Below are 14,502 nucleotides of genomic sequence, written 5' to 3'. Positions count from 1 at the left end.
TGTGAAAGCTTGAGACCTTACAAACTGTCATTTCCTCCAGGTTATATTTCTTTTCTAGTAGCAAACTTAACTCTTGATTGAGACATAAATATGATTTGAAACTACTATAAAATGTTCTAGTATAGATAATGGATTAATAGCAGCTACTTTTCTAGAAATCATGGCGAAGATTGCTAAGTCGATGTGTATATATATTAAGACAAAAACTGTCAATTACTGACCTTAAGGAATAGCTTGTCAGTTTTTCCTTTTTGACCACATAGTTTTCAGTCCCCCTTTCTCCCCTGCCGCAAAGGTCTAATCTTTAATTTTTTTATTACTTTTTTTTCTTCTTTTTCCAACTGAGAGAACGGGAGATAGACAGATTCCCACATGTCCCCAGAATGGGTATCCACCCAACAACCCCCACCTGGGGCCAATGCTCTGCTCATCTGGGGCTATGCTCACAACCAAACTATTTTTAGTGCCTGAGGCAGAGGCTCCAGGGAGCCATCCTCAGTGCCCTGGGCCACTATGCTCAAATCAATCGAGCCATGGCTTCAGGAGGGAAAATGAGAGAAGGGGAAGGAAGAGGGCTGAAGAAGCAGCTGGTCACTTCTCCTGTCTGCCCTGACTAGGAATTGAACCCAGGACAGCCACATGCTGGGCCAACGTTCTACCACTGAGCCAACCATCCAGGGCCAGTACAGTATATATTTTAATCAAAAAAACCACTTTAGATGGACAGGAAAGTTGTCAAAATAAAGACATTTGCATTATATCTTTCACCTAGTCTCCCCTAATATTAACATTTTATATAATGATCATAATCAGGAAATTAATATTCATATAGTCCTATTAACTAATCTAAATACATTTTGAATTTTACAGGTATTTTTATTTTGTATTTGTTTTTGTTCTAGGAAGTGGTCCAGGGTTGCAGTTGCTTTTAGCTGTCATATCTTCTTTGATCTGTGACAGTTTCTTGGTTGTTCATTGTCTTTCATGACTGATCATAATACTTTTGAAGAATACTGGTGAATTACTGTGGCTCTCAGTTGGGTTTGTCAGATATTTTTCCATGATTAAATATTGTTTTAGAACAGATATCACAGAAATGAAATTGTGCCCTTCTCAGTGAGTCATATCAGAAGATATTTAATGTATCTTATTAATGATTTTAACTTTGATAATCTGGCTAAAATGATTATCTGCAGAGTTCTCCCCTGTATTTTACTATTTATAATTAATAAATATATTGAGGACAGTTCTTTTGAGATTGTGCAGATATCTCATTTATTCTTTTGCCCTCTAATTTAGCATACATTGACAAGACTTGCCTGTAAAAAGTATTACTGTGCTTTTTGTGTGATGGTAATTTTCTATTTTCATGATTTCTTCTATATTTTCCAGTTAGAATCTACTATAAATGGGATCTGTTCTTTGGTCCACATTGACTTGTTTAGTTATTTAATTAAATCAGTATGGACTAGTAGATACTTATTTATTCTAGTGATTATAATTCAATATTATCTATTCTCTTGCCCAAATTATTCCAGATTTGGTCATTGAGGGGTCTATTTAATTTAGCTGCTATGTCCTTTGAGCATAATGTCCACCACCATTTTTGAGTACTTTTATACTTTATAATATATTTTTGAACATTGATGAGGGAAATTACATAAATTCCTGAATTTTCTTTTTTCTTTTTTTTTTTTTTTAGATTGCTTTGGGTGTGTTGGGTGGATTAGCTGTTTTATCATCTCTTTTGAAGACAGCAGGATGGAAGAGGCGCATTGGGAGTCCTATGATTGATTTACAGGTATGGTCTCAGGAGTTTTTAAGTATATTTTTATCTTTGACTGTTTTATATCATTCTAATAAAACACAGCTAGTAGATGAATAAAAAGTTGCCCTGAGTTTCTCTGGGTATATAACTGGAGCGGATATGCGTCCCTGCTTTCCCCCCCACATTGCTGTGCTCCAGTCCGTCCCACCAGTAGTGCTGCGCTTACTTCTTCACGTCCTCACCAACACTTGATATTGTCCCAGCATTTCCATTTTTTGCCAATCTGCTGGTATAAGTAGTATGTCACTATTGATTTAATTTTTGTTTCTCCAATTACTCTTCATATGCTTCATTAATCATTTGTGTTTTACCTTCTGTGAACTGCCTACTTATAGCCATTGCCTATATTTCTGTAGATTTCCAGTTCTTTCTGTTTATTTCAAGGTGTTTTTTTCTAAATATGAATCCCTTTTTGGTTTTTGATGTTGAAATTTCTTCTCCAGTTGTGACCCACCTGTTTTTTATTTATGTGTTCCTGTGTTGAACAAAACTATTGATTTTGATATTGCCACATCCGAATAGTTTTTCATATTATGCTTTTATAGGATCTTGTTTAAGAAAGCCTTCCCTATCTCAAGTTAAAAAGTATATTCTCTCATGTGTTATTCTATTGACTTTGTAGTTTTACTTCTTATTTAACTTTTAAATATTTTTGCTTATATTTTTATCTATCATTTATTGCATATGTAATATGTGCTAGAAGCTTTACATGTATAATTAATTTAATCCTCACAATAGCTCTATGAAGTTGGGTATTATTATTATTCCCGGTTTCCATAGATGATAGAAAGATGTGGCAAACAGATATGGCATGCATTACATAAATTTTCTACTCATTTAATTTTTTCAAATTAAATTTTATTGGGGTGAGACTGGTGAACACAGTTATACTGGTTTCAGGTGTCCAATTCTACAACCTATTTCTGTACACCGTATTGTGTGTTCACCACCCCCAAATCAAGTCTTTGTCCACCATTTATCAACCCAAACCCTCCTCCACCCTCCACCCTACCCCCCCCCCCCCGCAATCTCCATACTATTTACTCATTTACTTTTTATAGCAACTCAGTAATAGATGGTATTTCCATTTTGCTGATTAAGAATATGAAAAAAGCAACATAGTAACTTATTTTTGTTGGGATATTTTCCTGACTTCAAAGCCAATATGCCAAGGAATCAGAGTAGTGAGCCTTGATTTACTATTTGGTATAGTCAAGGAAGGCTTCCCAGAGAAGTGGACTGTAAGCTGGTTTATTTTTATCTGGACATTCCACAGACAGTCCCTGAGGCCCACTGTCTGAATGTCAGGCAGTCTATCAGGTACTAGGGCATGTAACAGTGAGCAAAGACAGACATGGCCTCTGCCCTTGGAACTCACAAGAGTGTGCCAGAGAGAATAAAGGAAGAGGGTTGATGAAACAATACTCATTTCTTTACACAAAATGTTTGGGATGAAAGTGTGGAGGGATAAATCATTAAATGGTTGGAATTGACAGATGAAGCTTAAAAAGTTAATTTTGGTTTAGGTTGTGAAGGACCTTATAGGTCAGGAATTTATATTTATTTTAGTGAGAAGTCACTGAGGGAGAATAACATAATCCAGTTTATGTTTTAGAAAGTTAACTTTGGAGGTAGAATGAAGGATAGACTGAGCAGAAGGGTTCTAAACTAGGAGAAAATTAGGAAGCGGTGCTAACTTTCTTAGATGGTGAAAAATTAGAAGGTTTAAATAAGATAGAGAATATTGGAAATGGACCAAAAGGTATCTAGGAATGGCCATAATTGGTCTTCCTAACTGATCTATGCATACATGAAACAAGGCTGCAAGCTTGAGAAACTAGTAGATTACATATTAAAAGTGATAGGATTAAAAAGTGAAAGTATTTTTTATAATATTGAGTCTTTAACATCTCTAATTCTCTTTTTAAATTGCAGACAGTTCTGAGATTCTTGGTGTACTATGCTGGTGATCTGGCCAATGTATTTGTTATCATCACTGTAGGAACAGGTCTTTATTGGCTTATTTTCTTCAAAGTAAGTGAGTTTCTGAATTTATCCTAAATTTCAATAACTGAATAATTATTGGTAAGTGCTTTTTATAAAGGAGATATTTTTATTTGGGGATATTTCTGATCAAGAATGTTAAGGCAGTTGCTAAACTCACCATTCCTTGAGTTTGCTGTGATTATTGAGAGCATTACCACCTTCCTCTTTTACGCTTTCTTTGGGTTATAAATAATGCTTAGTATACACCTTATATGGTTAGCCCCGGCCAGATAGCTCAGTTGGTTAGAGCATCATCCTGAAGCACAGAGGTCGCTGGGTCAGTCCCTCATCAGGGCACATACAGGAAGAGGTCAATGTTTTGTTTCTCTCACGCTCCCTTCCTTCCTCTCTCTAAAGTAAAAAAAGTAAACATTAAAAATTAAAAAAAAAAATGTATGGTTATATTTAATGGTGTAAATTTTGTCGTAGGCACAGAAGTCTGTCTCTGTTTTGCTACCAATGCCAGCCCAGGAAGAACGTTTTGTTACTTATGTGGGATGTGCTTTTGCTCTGAAGGTAAGTTTCAAAGGACAGGTTAAAAAATTTAAAAGGCCTGCAGATAGACTTGTAAGAGTCTTTAAAATTAAAATACTTTCAAAGTATTTGGTGTAAAATTTAGTTTGATTTTGAAAGAAAGCATGAATTACTCTATTATACATAGGAAATCTACTTTTATGTATAATAGCTCACTGAAAATCTGATTTAAATAATTTTTCCTAAGAAACCATAAATATGTTTGAATTAACATGAGTTATAGCTAGTTAGATAAAATAATATTTTATTGTATGACTTTCTTCTTTAAAGTCTGATGATGCATTCACAACTGGTACAAAATTCCTTCAGGCATGAATTTTGTTTCTGTTCATTGAGAGTAAAAAGTACTGAAATCTTAGAATATGTTTTCTCTGTCTGCACATTCCTCTCCTCTTCTCCCATAGCAGCCCTTTACCTTACTTTGTTGTTTGTCATTGTATGTGAAGCTCTTTAAATGCCTGTGGTAGAGCTCATCCCTTTGTATTGTGATTAATAACTACTTTTCCCACTGATCCATGAGCTCCTTTAAGAGAGGAATCATCCCATACTTAGATTATTATCCTTTGTTTAATTAATAATGCATCTACTAGGAACAATGCCTCAGTTTAAACATATTACTTCTGTAAATGAAAAATATGTTTCAACAACATATTTTTAAACCAGAACTGTCAATACCAGAAATAGATAAAAGGACTGTGAAATCTTCTTAAAATTATTTAGAACAAGCAAATTACAGTGGAAAAATAGCTTTATAAAAGTTAGATTATCTAGGAAACAAAGTATATTTTTAGAAACCTTGGGAGAGTTATGGAAGGCCCTTGTATGAGGGGGAGGCAGTATATCTACTTTTTTCTTATTCTTATTGCAAAGGATTATGGAAGATTGAAAGGCAAAACAATATGTGTATAAAAATTCTGTGAATTTGCCTGACTGTGGTGGTGCAATGGATAAAGCATCAATCAACCTGGAGCTCTGAGGTCACTTGTTCGAAACCTCGGGCTTGCCCAGTCAAGGCACTATAAGAAGCAGCTGCGAGTTGACACTTCCTGCTCCTCCTCCCCTTTCTGTCTCTCTCTCTCTTTAAAAAAAAAAAAAAAAAAATGTGAATTTTGTGATTCTGTGTTATTTGATGTGCTCCCAGTGATTTCTAATGGTATTATAAACTTGTCATTTGTGGAAATCATATATTCTTATAATTTCAGTGTATTTATTTTTAAAGAATTAATACTGGTTTTATAAGCAGGCTTAATGATGTTGGGTATTTTATTTGTCATTCTCAGGCTCTACAATTTTTGCATAAACTCATATCCCAGGTTACCATTGATATATTTTTTATTGATTGGGAACGACCTAAAGGAAAGGTTCTTAAAGCTGTAGAAGGTAATTGAAATAACCATTTGTACCAAAATTCTTTTGCTACCCTTGCAGAGCAAAGGAGATGAAACCCTTTTACTTATTTTATCTCCCTGACCAGGTGAGGGTGGTGTGCGGAGCGCTACCGTCCCTGTAAGCATATGGAGAACATATTTTGTAGCAAATGAATGGAATGAAATTCAGACTGTGAGAAAAATTAATCCACTCTTTCAAGTACTTAGTGTCCTCTTCCTTTTGGAGGTATAAACTATTTGATGTAATTATGTGCAATTTTTGGGTACCACACAAATGTTAATTTAATTCCAGTAAGTTTTCATGTCAGCAGAAGAGTTCTAAAGGTTGTAACATTTTTCAAGCCTTTAAAAATGGAGTAGCTTTTTAAAAATTATGTAAAATGCACGTAACATGAAATTTACCATCTTAACCATTTTTAAGTGTACAATGTTAAGACATTCACATTGTTGTACAATTTCTAGAACTCTTCATCTTGCAAAACTGAAATTTTGTATCTATTTAAAGAACTCTCCATGCTTCCTCTCCCCAGTCCCTGAAAACCACCACTATTTTCTGTCTCTGAATTTGGTTACTCTAAATAAGGAGTAGCTTTTAAACCATTTGTTTACAGTGGAATTCCCTGGGAAAGCTTTTGCAAAATACTTAGGATTACCTCACCCCCTAGAGCAGGGGTCCCCAAACTACAGCCTGCGGGCTGCATGTGGCCCCCTGAGGCCATTTATCCGGCCCCCACCGTACTTCCGGAAGGGACACCTCTTTCATTGGTGGTCAGTGAGAGGAGCACATTGACCATCCCATTAGCCAAAAGCAGGCCCATAGTTCCCACTGAAATACTGGTCAGTTTGTTGATTTAAATTTACTTGTTCTTTATTTATTTTAAATATTGTATTTGTTCCCGTTTTGTTTTTTTACTTTAAAATAAGATATGTGCAGTGTGCACAGGGATTTGTTCATAGTTTTTTTTATAGTCCGGCCCTCCAACGGTCTGAGGGACAGTGAACTGGCCCCCTGTGTAAAAAGTTTGGGGACCCCTGCCCTAGAGATTATGTTTAATTCAGTAGCCCTGAGGCGAGCCCAGGTATCTGTATTTTGAAAAAGCCTCCTTGCTCCATGATCCATATTCTCACTCCTGTATTAGAGATACTACTATAAGGTTGAAATTTTCCAACAAGTTATTATTGAAAACCTACGATGAACTGTGTTCTGTGTTAAGAGCTGAACAAGGCCCTGGCTGGTTGGCTCAGTGGTAGAGCGTCGGCCTGGCATGCAGAAGTCCCGGGTTCGATTCCTGGCCAGGGCACACAGGAGAAGCACCCATCTGTTTCTCCACCCCTCCCCTTCTCCTTCCTCTCTGTCTCTCTCTTCCCCTCCCGCAGCCGAGGCTCCATTGGAGCAAAGATGGCCCGGGCGCTGGGGATGGCTCCTTGGCCTCTGCCCCAGGCGCTAGAGTGGCTCTGGTCGCAACAGAGCGACTCCCCGGAGGGGCAGAGCATCGCCCCCTGGTGGGCAGAGCGTTACCCCCTGGTGGGCGTGCCGGGTGGATCCCGGTCAGGCGCACGCGGGAGTCTGTCTGACTGTCTCTCCCCGCTTCCAGCTTCAGAAAAATACAAAAAAAAAAAAAAGAGCTGAACAACATACAATGAATGAGATGCCTTTATAGTTATTTCATGGATCTGGTCGGATTTATTAAAGGAAGTATGCACAACTGAATATGGGACTGAAATACGGACACAGTTTATGTGGATAGTAGGTTTTCTCAGGAATTACTAACTCATATCTGTCTGCCTTCCTTTTGCCTTCTTTCCCTTATTTCTTCTTTTCCTTTTTTAAAACTAGAATGTGTGTCCCTAGGATATGTGAACACTATCTCGAAATTTTATTTAGAGTGATGTTTTTAAAACTTTAAACGGCATTTCATGAATGCCATGGCCAGGTAGCTCAGTTGGTTAGAGCATCATCCTCGTCATCCTGATACCCCAACATTGTGGTTCACTCGCCACTCAGGGCACATACAGGAATCAACCAATAAATGTGTAAGAAAGTAGGACAATTCTATGTTTTTCTCTCTCTTCCTCTCTCTCTAAAATCAGTAAAAACATTTAAAAAATGGCATTACATGAAAAAGAGTTTATATTCAAGTAAGTTTAGAAAACATTACATTTTCCTGACCCAGTGGTGGCACAGTGGATAGAGCGCTGACCTGGGATGCTGAGGACCCAGGTTCGAAAACCTGAGGTCGCCAACTTGAGCTTTGGCTCATCTGGCTTGAGCGTGGAATCATAGACATGACTGACCCCATGGTCACTGGCTTGAGCAAAGGATCACTGGCTTAGCTAGAGCCCCCTGGTCAAGGCACATATGAGAAAGAAATCAATAAACAACTAAGGTGCTGCAACAAGTTGATGCTTTTCATCTCTCTCCCTTCTTGTCTGTCTGTCTGTCTCTCTCTCCCTAAATAAAAAAAAAGGATTTTGCATAGTGCCTAGCATATGTTAAAATTCTCATGAAATGTTGGTTTTTCATTGATAGTTTACTGAAGAAAGTTTTATTTATTTATTTATTTTTTTTTTGTATTTTTCTGAAGCTGGAAACGGGGAGAGACAGTCAGACAGACTCCCGCATGCACCCTACCGGGATCCACCTGGCACGCCCATCAGGGGCTACGCTCTGCCCACCAGGGGGCGATGCTCTGCCCCTCCGGGGCGTCGCTCTGCCGCGACCAGAGCCACTCTAGCGCCTGGGGCAGAGGCCAAGGAGCCATCCCCAGCGCCCGGGCCATCTCTGCTCCAATGGAGCCTTGGCTGCGGGAGGGGAAGAGAGAGACAGAGAGGAAGGAGGGTGTGGGGGTGGAGAAGCAAATGGGCGCTTCTCCTGTGTGCCCTGGCCGGGAATCGAACCCGGGTCCCCCGCACACCAGGCCGACGCTGTACTGCTGAGCCAGCCGGCCAGGGCAGTTTTATTTTTTTGACAAAGATTTTTGAGCCTTGTCAGTATATATGATAATAAGATTATATTTGGTCGTCATATTGAAGAGAATACCAAATGAACTAACTAAATATTTTGTATTAAGTGCTCTGTAATGAAAAATACTGAATAATTGTTTTTATATAGATTTCCTACTGTTTGTATGAATTTGAATATTTTCATTTTTAAGCTAAAGAATAGGAAGGAATATCTCATTTTCAAACTAGAGAAGTTTATTTATGCCTGTTTAAATTATTATTTTTCCTTTAAACTGCAGGTTGTGGGATTCAAGAACTTAGCATTAATGGATTCATCCTCTAGTCTTTCCAGAAACCCATCTAGCTACGTAGCTCCTTATAGCCGCATTTTGAGATATGCATTGTCTACTGCACTTTGGCTAGTGGTTGGAATTATACAGGTAACAAGAGATTATACTTTTAAGGCAGCATTGCTTCTCTATATTTAAAACTGTTACGTACTAATTTTCCTCAAACATTGATCACATTCTGATTTCTGATAATAGTAATAATAATAGCTAATAGCTAATTCTTACATAATGTTATAATCCAGGCACTGTGTAAATCTTAAAAAATTTTTGAAATCTTTACAGTACCCCCAGACATAGGTTCTGTTATTGTCTAATTTTACAGCTGGGGACCCTGAGACACAGAAACGTTATGTAGTTGCCTAAAGTAGTATAATTTAGAGACTGGCAGAAATGCAATTTGATGGAACCCAGGCAATCTGATTTCAGAGATGACATTCTTATCAATACTGGGGCTCTGAAGTCTTGAAGTCTGCAGTTTCCTAATATGATGGACTCCTCGTTTAGTTTATATAGAACTACAGACTGGCTAATTTAACTTTAATATTTTCTTTTCCTTTGAACTATAACTTATTAACATGTATTTTAATATTATGGCCCTGGCCAGTGACTCAGTGGATATAGTGTCAGCCCAGTGTATAGACATCCCAGGTTTGATTCTTGGTCATGGCACACAGGAGAAGTGACCATCTGCTTCTCTCCCCGCCCTCTTCCCCTTCTGCAGTCAGCTTGATTGGTTCCAGCGTTGGCCCCAGGCACTGAGGATAGCTTGAGTGATCCAGCATGACAGCTTCAGGCACTAAAAATAGCTCTCAGTATGATGCTGTGTGGATCCCAGTGGGGGTGCTTGGGGGGGGTCTGCCTCACTATCTCCCCTCCTCTCACCTAAAAAATGTATTTGTGTGTGTGTGTTTGTATAGTTAAACCTCACTCAAATTGCCAATACTCCTTTGAAGTATTTATTGAAATAGCTGAAACTAAAAAGAATTCTCCTTAGGTCTCATGGCTGTAGCAGAGGATTTTTCAATGCTTACTTCCCTTATCTTTTTAAAGCTTAAAAAGAAAGTATAAAAGGAAGAAGCAACAGCTAAAGCACTTAACTCTAGTATATGCACATCTTTTTCTCGCTTCCAGACGCTCCCATGACTAGAAAGCCTTTTTGTTTTGTTAAAAATTTATTAACTTTTAAATAAACAAATGAAGATGGGGCCTCTAGAAAGACTAGTCTAAACTTCCTGTAACCTGGGGAACAAATATCTGCCTTAAAAAGCCTATTTTTAAAGCTCTTTTGGGATTGAAATCCCAATATTACTACAGAATTGGATCCAGTTGGCATTCTGTGACCTGAGAATAGAATCTTTAAATTTGTATTTATTTTAAATTGGTGCAACTTGTTAAAACTTGACTCTTCAGAGTTATAGCTAGTGAGGGAGGTTTGACAATCAGAGAAGGAAGAGAAACTGAAATTAGAATTTGATTTAAAACAGTATCACGAGCCCTGGCCGGTTGGCTCAGCGGGTAGAGCGTCGGCCTAGCGTGCGGAGGACCCCGGTTCGATTCCCGGCCAGGGCACACAGGAGAAGCACCCATTTGCTTCTCCACCCCTCCGCCACGCTTTCCTCTCTGTCTCTCTCTTCCCCTCCCGCAGCCAAGGCTCCACTGGAGCAAAGATGGCCCGGGCGCTGGGGATGGCTCTGTGGCCTCTGCCTCAGGCGCTAGAGTGGCTCTGGCCGCAACATGGTGACGCCCAGGATGGGCAGAGCATCACCCCCTGGTGGGCAGAGTGTCGCCCCCTGGTGGGCGTGCCGGGTGGATCCCAGTCGGGCGCATGCAGGAGTCTGTCTGACTGTCTCTCCTTGTTTCCAGCTTCAGAAAAATGAAAAACAAACAAACAAACAAAAAAAAACAGTATCACAAATATGGGGTTTGATGTTTATTATTAGTATAATAGAAAGTATTTTGTACATTTACCAATATAAGGTTTTGTGAATAAATCAGACTCATCTGGATGTAGAGAATTTTTTTTTTTTTATAAATAAATTTTTATTTTAATGGGGTGACATCAATAAATCAGGGTACATACATTCAAAGAAAACATTTCCAGGTTATCTTGTCATTTAGTTCTGTTGCATACCCATCACCTGAAGAGAGATCGTCCTCTGCCACCCTCCATCCAGTTCTCTCTGTACCCCTCCCCCTCCCCCTCTCCCTCCTTCCCTCCCCCCACCCCCCCATAGCCACCACACTCCTGTTCATGCCTCTTAGTCTCGCTTTTATGTCCCACCAATGTATGGAATCCTGCAGTTCCTGTTTTTTTCTGATTCGCTTATTTCACCCTGCACAATGCTACCAAGACTCCACCATTCCGCTATAAGTGATCCGATGTCACCATTTCTCCTAGCTGAATAATATACCATGGTGTATATGTGCCCCATCTTCTTCATCCAGTCCTCTATTTTTTTTTACAGTGATTAACAGCCTTTAAGCAAACTCTTGGCCAATACAGCAAGAATCCATGAATGAGTAGTGTCCTTAACATGTTCCCCAAGTCCAAGTTGGCCCCATCACCATGCCAAATCCCTGAAAAATGCAACCCAACCACAGTTCAGTCTGTTAGGAGCTGTCACAGGGAGCAGGAGTCCAGGAAAGTTCCCCACAGGAAAAGTCCGCATGGCACTGGAATTGTTGTCACCATTCTATACTTTGCAGCTCATGTCCAAGTCCCAATGACCGCTGCTTCTAGCTGGTAATAATTCAGGCAGACTGGAAAAAGGCATTTGCAGCATGCGTGGATATGGAGCTTCTGTTCTCCTCTGCCTGGAGAGTTGAGACCAGGTTGCTTTTCCCTGGAGCTCTGCGACTGTGGCCTGGTAAAGAGAACCTTGGGATACACTAAGCTGGGTGGCAAAGGTAAATTCATAATACAAGTTGGCAAAAGGAGGAAAGAGAGCTCTAAATTAAGAGTAGGTCTCAGCCTGAAATATGAGTGGGGCATTGAGGTAGGAGGGATAAAGGAAACACTATATATTAAGCAAAGCAGCAGAAAATAGGACTATCAACACCCACAACAGAGATCTTTGAGGGAAGAATAAAAAAACCTGACTATTCAGGCAAAACATAATTAAGTGGCCCTTGTGCGAATGAGATCAGTTTACCTGCTTCTTGGAAGAAGTACCCTAGGCTCGTCCACAGTGTCGTAGATGGGGCCGACGGCCCTGGGCACCTTCAGCCTTCAGTGGCAAACCCCAGCTTTCTGGGCAAGGTTAGGTCATAGGTGGCTGGAGCAGGGCTGGAAGAGACTGAACCCTCCCTTAGGGGAGCGAGGGGGAAGCCCACCTTCCAGTGTCCCTGTTTCCTCACAGCAGAGGCGTGTAAGCCTGGCAGGCTTTAGTTCAATGACCTTCCTTTCCACTATTGAAGCAGGACCCAGATGGCATCCTATGAGACCCTTTGGGGTGTTGGAGCCTTTAAGGGTGTATCCTAAAAGCTGGTAGTTCCCCTGATCTCTATTGGGCTTTTTCTGCCTCTAGGTATCTTAAAAGCCATTCTCAGAAGATCTCGCTGAGGGGTTTGAGGATCCCCTTCCGCCTATATAAATCTTTTCCATATATCTGGAGCTATTTGGAAAAAAGAACAGTGTTATTAGCTAGATCTAATAAAGAAGGTAGTAGTTTGCAGGTGAAAAATATTTGGTGTCTCCTGTTCATCAGCATTCAAAAGAAATGTTTTGTTTTTTTTTTAAAGTAAAAAGCATGATATGGTAGACCCGTCGGAGTCATTGGCCTGGTGTGCAGGATTCCCGGGTTCGATTCCCGGCCAGAGCACACAGGAGAAGCGCCCATCTACCTCTCCACTCCTCCCCCTCTCCTTCCTCTTGGTCTCTCTCCTCCCACCCACAGCCAAGGCTCCACTGGAGCAAATCCACCCTGGACTCTAAGGATGGCCCCATGGCCTCCGCCCCAGTTGCTAGAATGGCTCCGGTTGTAACAGAGCAACATCCCAGATGGGCAGAGCATTCCCCCCAGTAGGCATGCCAGGTGGATCCCAGTCAGGCACATGCAGGAGTCTGTATGACTGCCTCCCCATCCCCATCCTCAGAAATATACAAAAAATAAATAAATAAAAGAAAAAATACTAAAAAAAAAAAGGGGGGGGGGCATTCCCGTGTGCTAAAGCACCAGGGAGCATGGAGTGAGCTTGAGTATGTCCTATGAAACATGGAGCTCTATGTTTACATATAAGTCTTTGAAGAAGGAGGAACTGCTGAAGTAGTTTATCAGCATTTGTCCCTAAGACAGCAGTCTTTATAGTGGGAACACCATACGTAAATATTTGCTGTCTGTCTGTAGATTAAGGGGGGAATATGGCAAATGCTGAAAAGCCATGATCTTTGTGCCCCTCCCCTCTTCCAACCTCCTCCCTCTCCTCCCCCCACCCTGTAACCCCCACACTGTTGTTCATGTCTCTGAGTCTCATCTTTATGTCCCACCTATGTATGGAAACATATAGTTCTTAGTTTTTTCTGATTTACTTCTTTCACTCAGTATAATGTTATCAAGGCCCATCCATGTTGTTGTAAAAGATCCGATGTCATCTTTTCTTATGGCTGAGTAGTATTCCATAGTATATATATATACCAAAGCTTTTTAATCCACTCGTCCTCTGATGGACACTTGGGCTGTTTCCAAATCTTTGCTATTGTGAACAATGCTGCCATAAACATGGGGGTGCATTTCTTCTTTTCAAACAGTGCTATGGTGTTCTTGGGGTATATTCCTAACAGTGGTATAGCTGGGTCAAAAGGCAGTTCGATTTTTAATTTCTTGAGGAATCTCCATACTGTTTTCCACAGTGGCTGCACCAGTCTGCATTCCCACCAGCAGTGCAGGAGGATTCCCTTTTCTCCACATCCTCGCCAGCACTTATTCTGTGTTGTTTTATTGATGAGCGCCATTCTGACTGGTGTGAGGTGATATCTCATTGTGGTTTTAATTTGCATTTCTCTAATCATTAGTGATGTTGAACATTTTTTCATATGCCTATTGGCCATCTGTGTGTCCTCTTTGGAGAAGTGTCTATTCATTTCTTTTGCCCATTTTTGGATTAGATTGTTTGTTTTCCTGGTATTAAGTTAAACAAGTTCTTTATAAATTTTGGTTATTAACCCCTTATCAGATGCTATGTCAAATATATTCTCCCATTGTGTAGTTTGTCTTTTTATTCTGTTCTTATTGTCTTTAGCTGTGCAGAAGCTTTTTAGTTTGATAAAGTCCCATTTGTTTATCCTGTCTTTTATTTCACTTGCCTGTGGAGACAAATCGGCAAATATATTGCTGCGACAGATGTCAGAGAGCTTACTGCCTATGTTTTCTTCTAAGATGCTTATGGTTTCACGGCTTATATTCAATTCTTTTAT

The 14,502-nt window shown here is 39.9% G+C and overlaps 1 protein-coding gene across 1 annotated transcript in view; it reads left to right on the top strand.

Moving 5' to 3' along the window:
- Window positions 1-14,502, top strand: part of TMEM67 (transmembrane protein 67) — a 76,282-nt gene that overhangs the window by 36,879 nt on the left and 24,901 nt on the right. Inside the window, exons 16-21 of the mRNA XM_066266062.1 lie at window positions 1,703-1,801; window positions 3,764-3,862; window positions 4,304-4,390; window positions 5,689-5,788; window positions 5,883-6,022; window positions 9,039-9,179. Of these exons, the coding sequence (XP_066122159.1) occupies window positions 1,703-1,801; window positions 3,764-3,862; window positions 4,304-4,390; window positions 5,689-5,788; window positions 5,883-6,022; window positions 9,039-9,179 (666 nt within the window). The remainder of the gene's footprint in view (window positions 1-1,702; window positions 1,802-3,763; window positions 3,863-4,303; window positions 4,391-5,688; window positions 5,789-5,882; window positions 6,023-9,038; window positions 9,180-14,502) is intronic.

Source organism: Saccopteryx bilineata, chromosome 3 (genome assembly GCF_036850765.1).
Source record: "Saccopteryx bilineata isolate mSacBil1 chromosome 3, mSacBil1_pri_phased_curated, whole genome shotgun sequence".
Taxonomy (NCBI): Eukaryota; Metazoa; Chordata; class Mammalia; order Chiroptera; family Emballonuridae; genus Saccopteryx; species Saccopteryx bilineata.
This window is presented reverse-complemented; position numbering and strand designations above follow the sequence as displayed.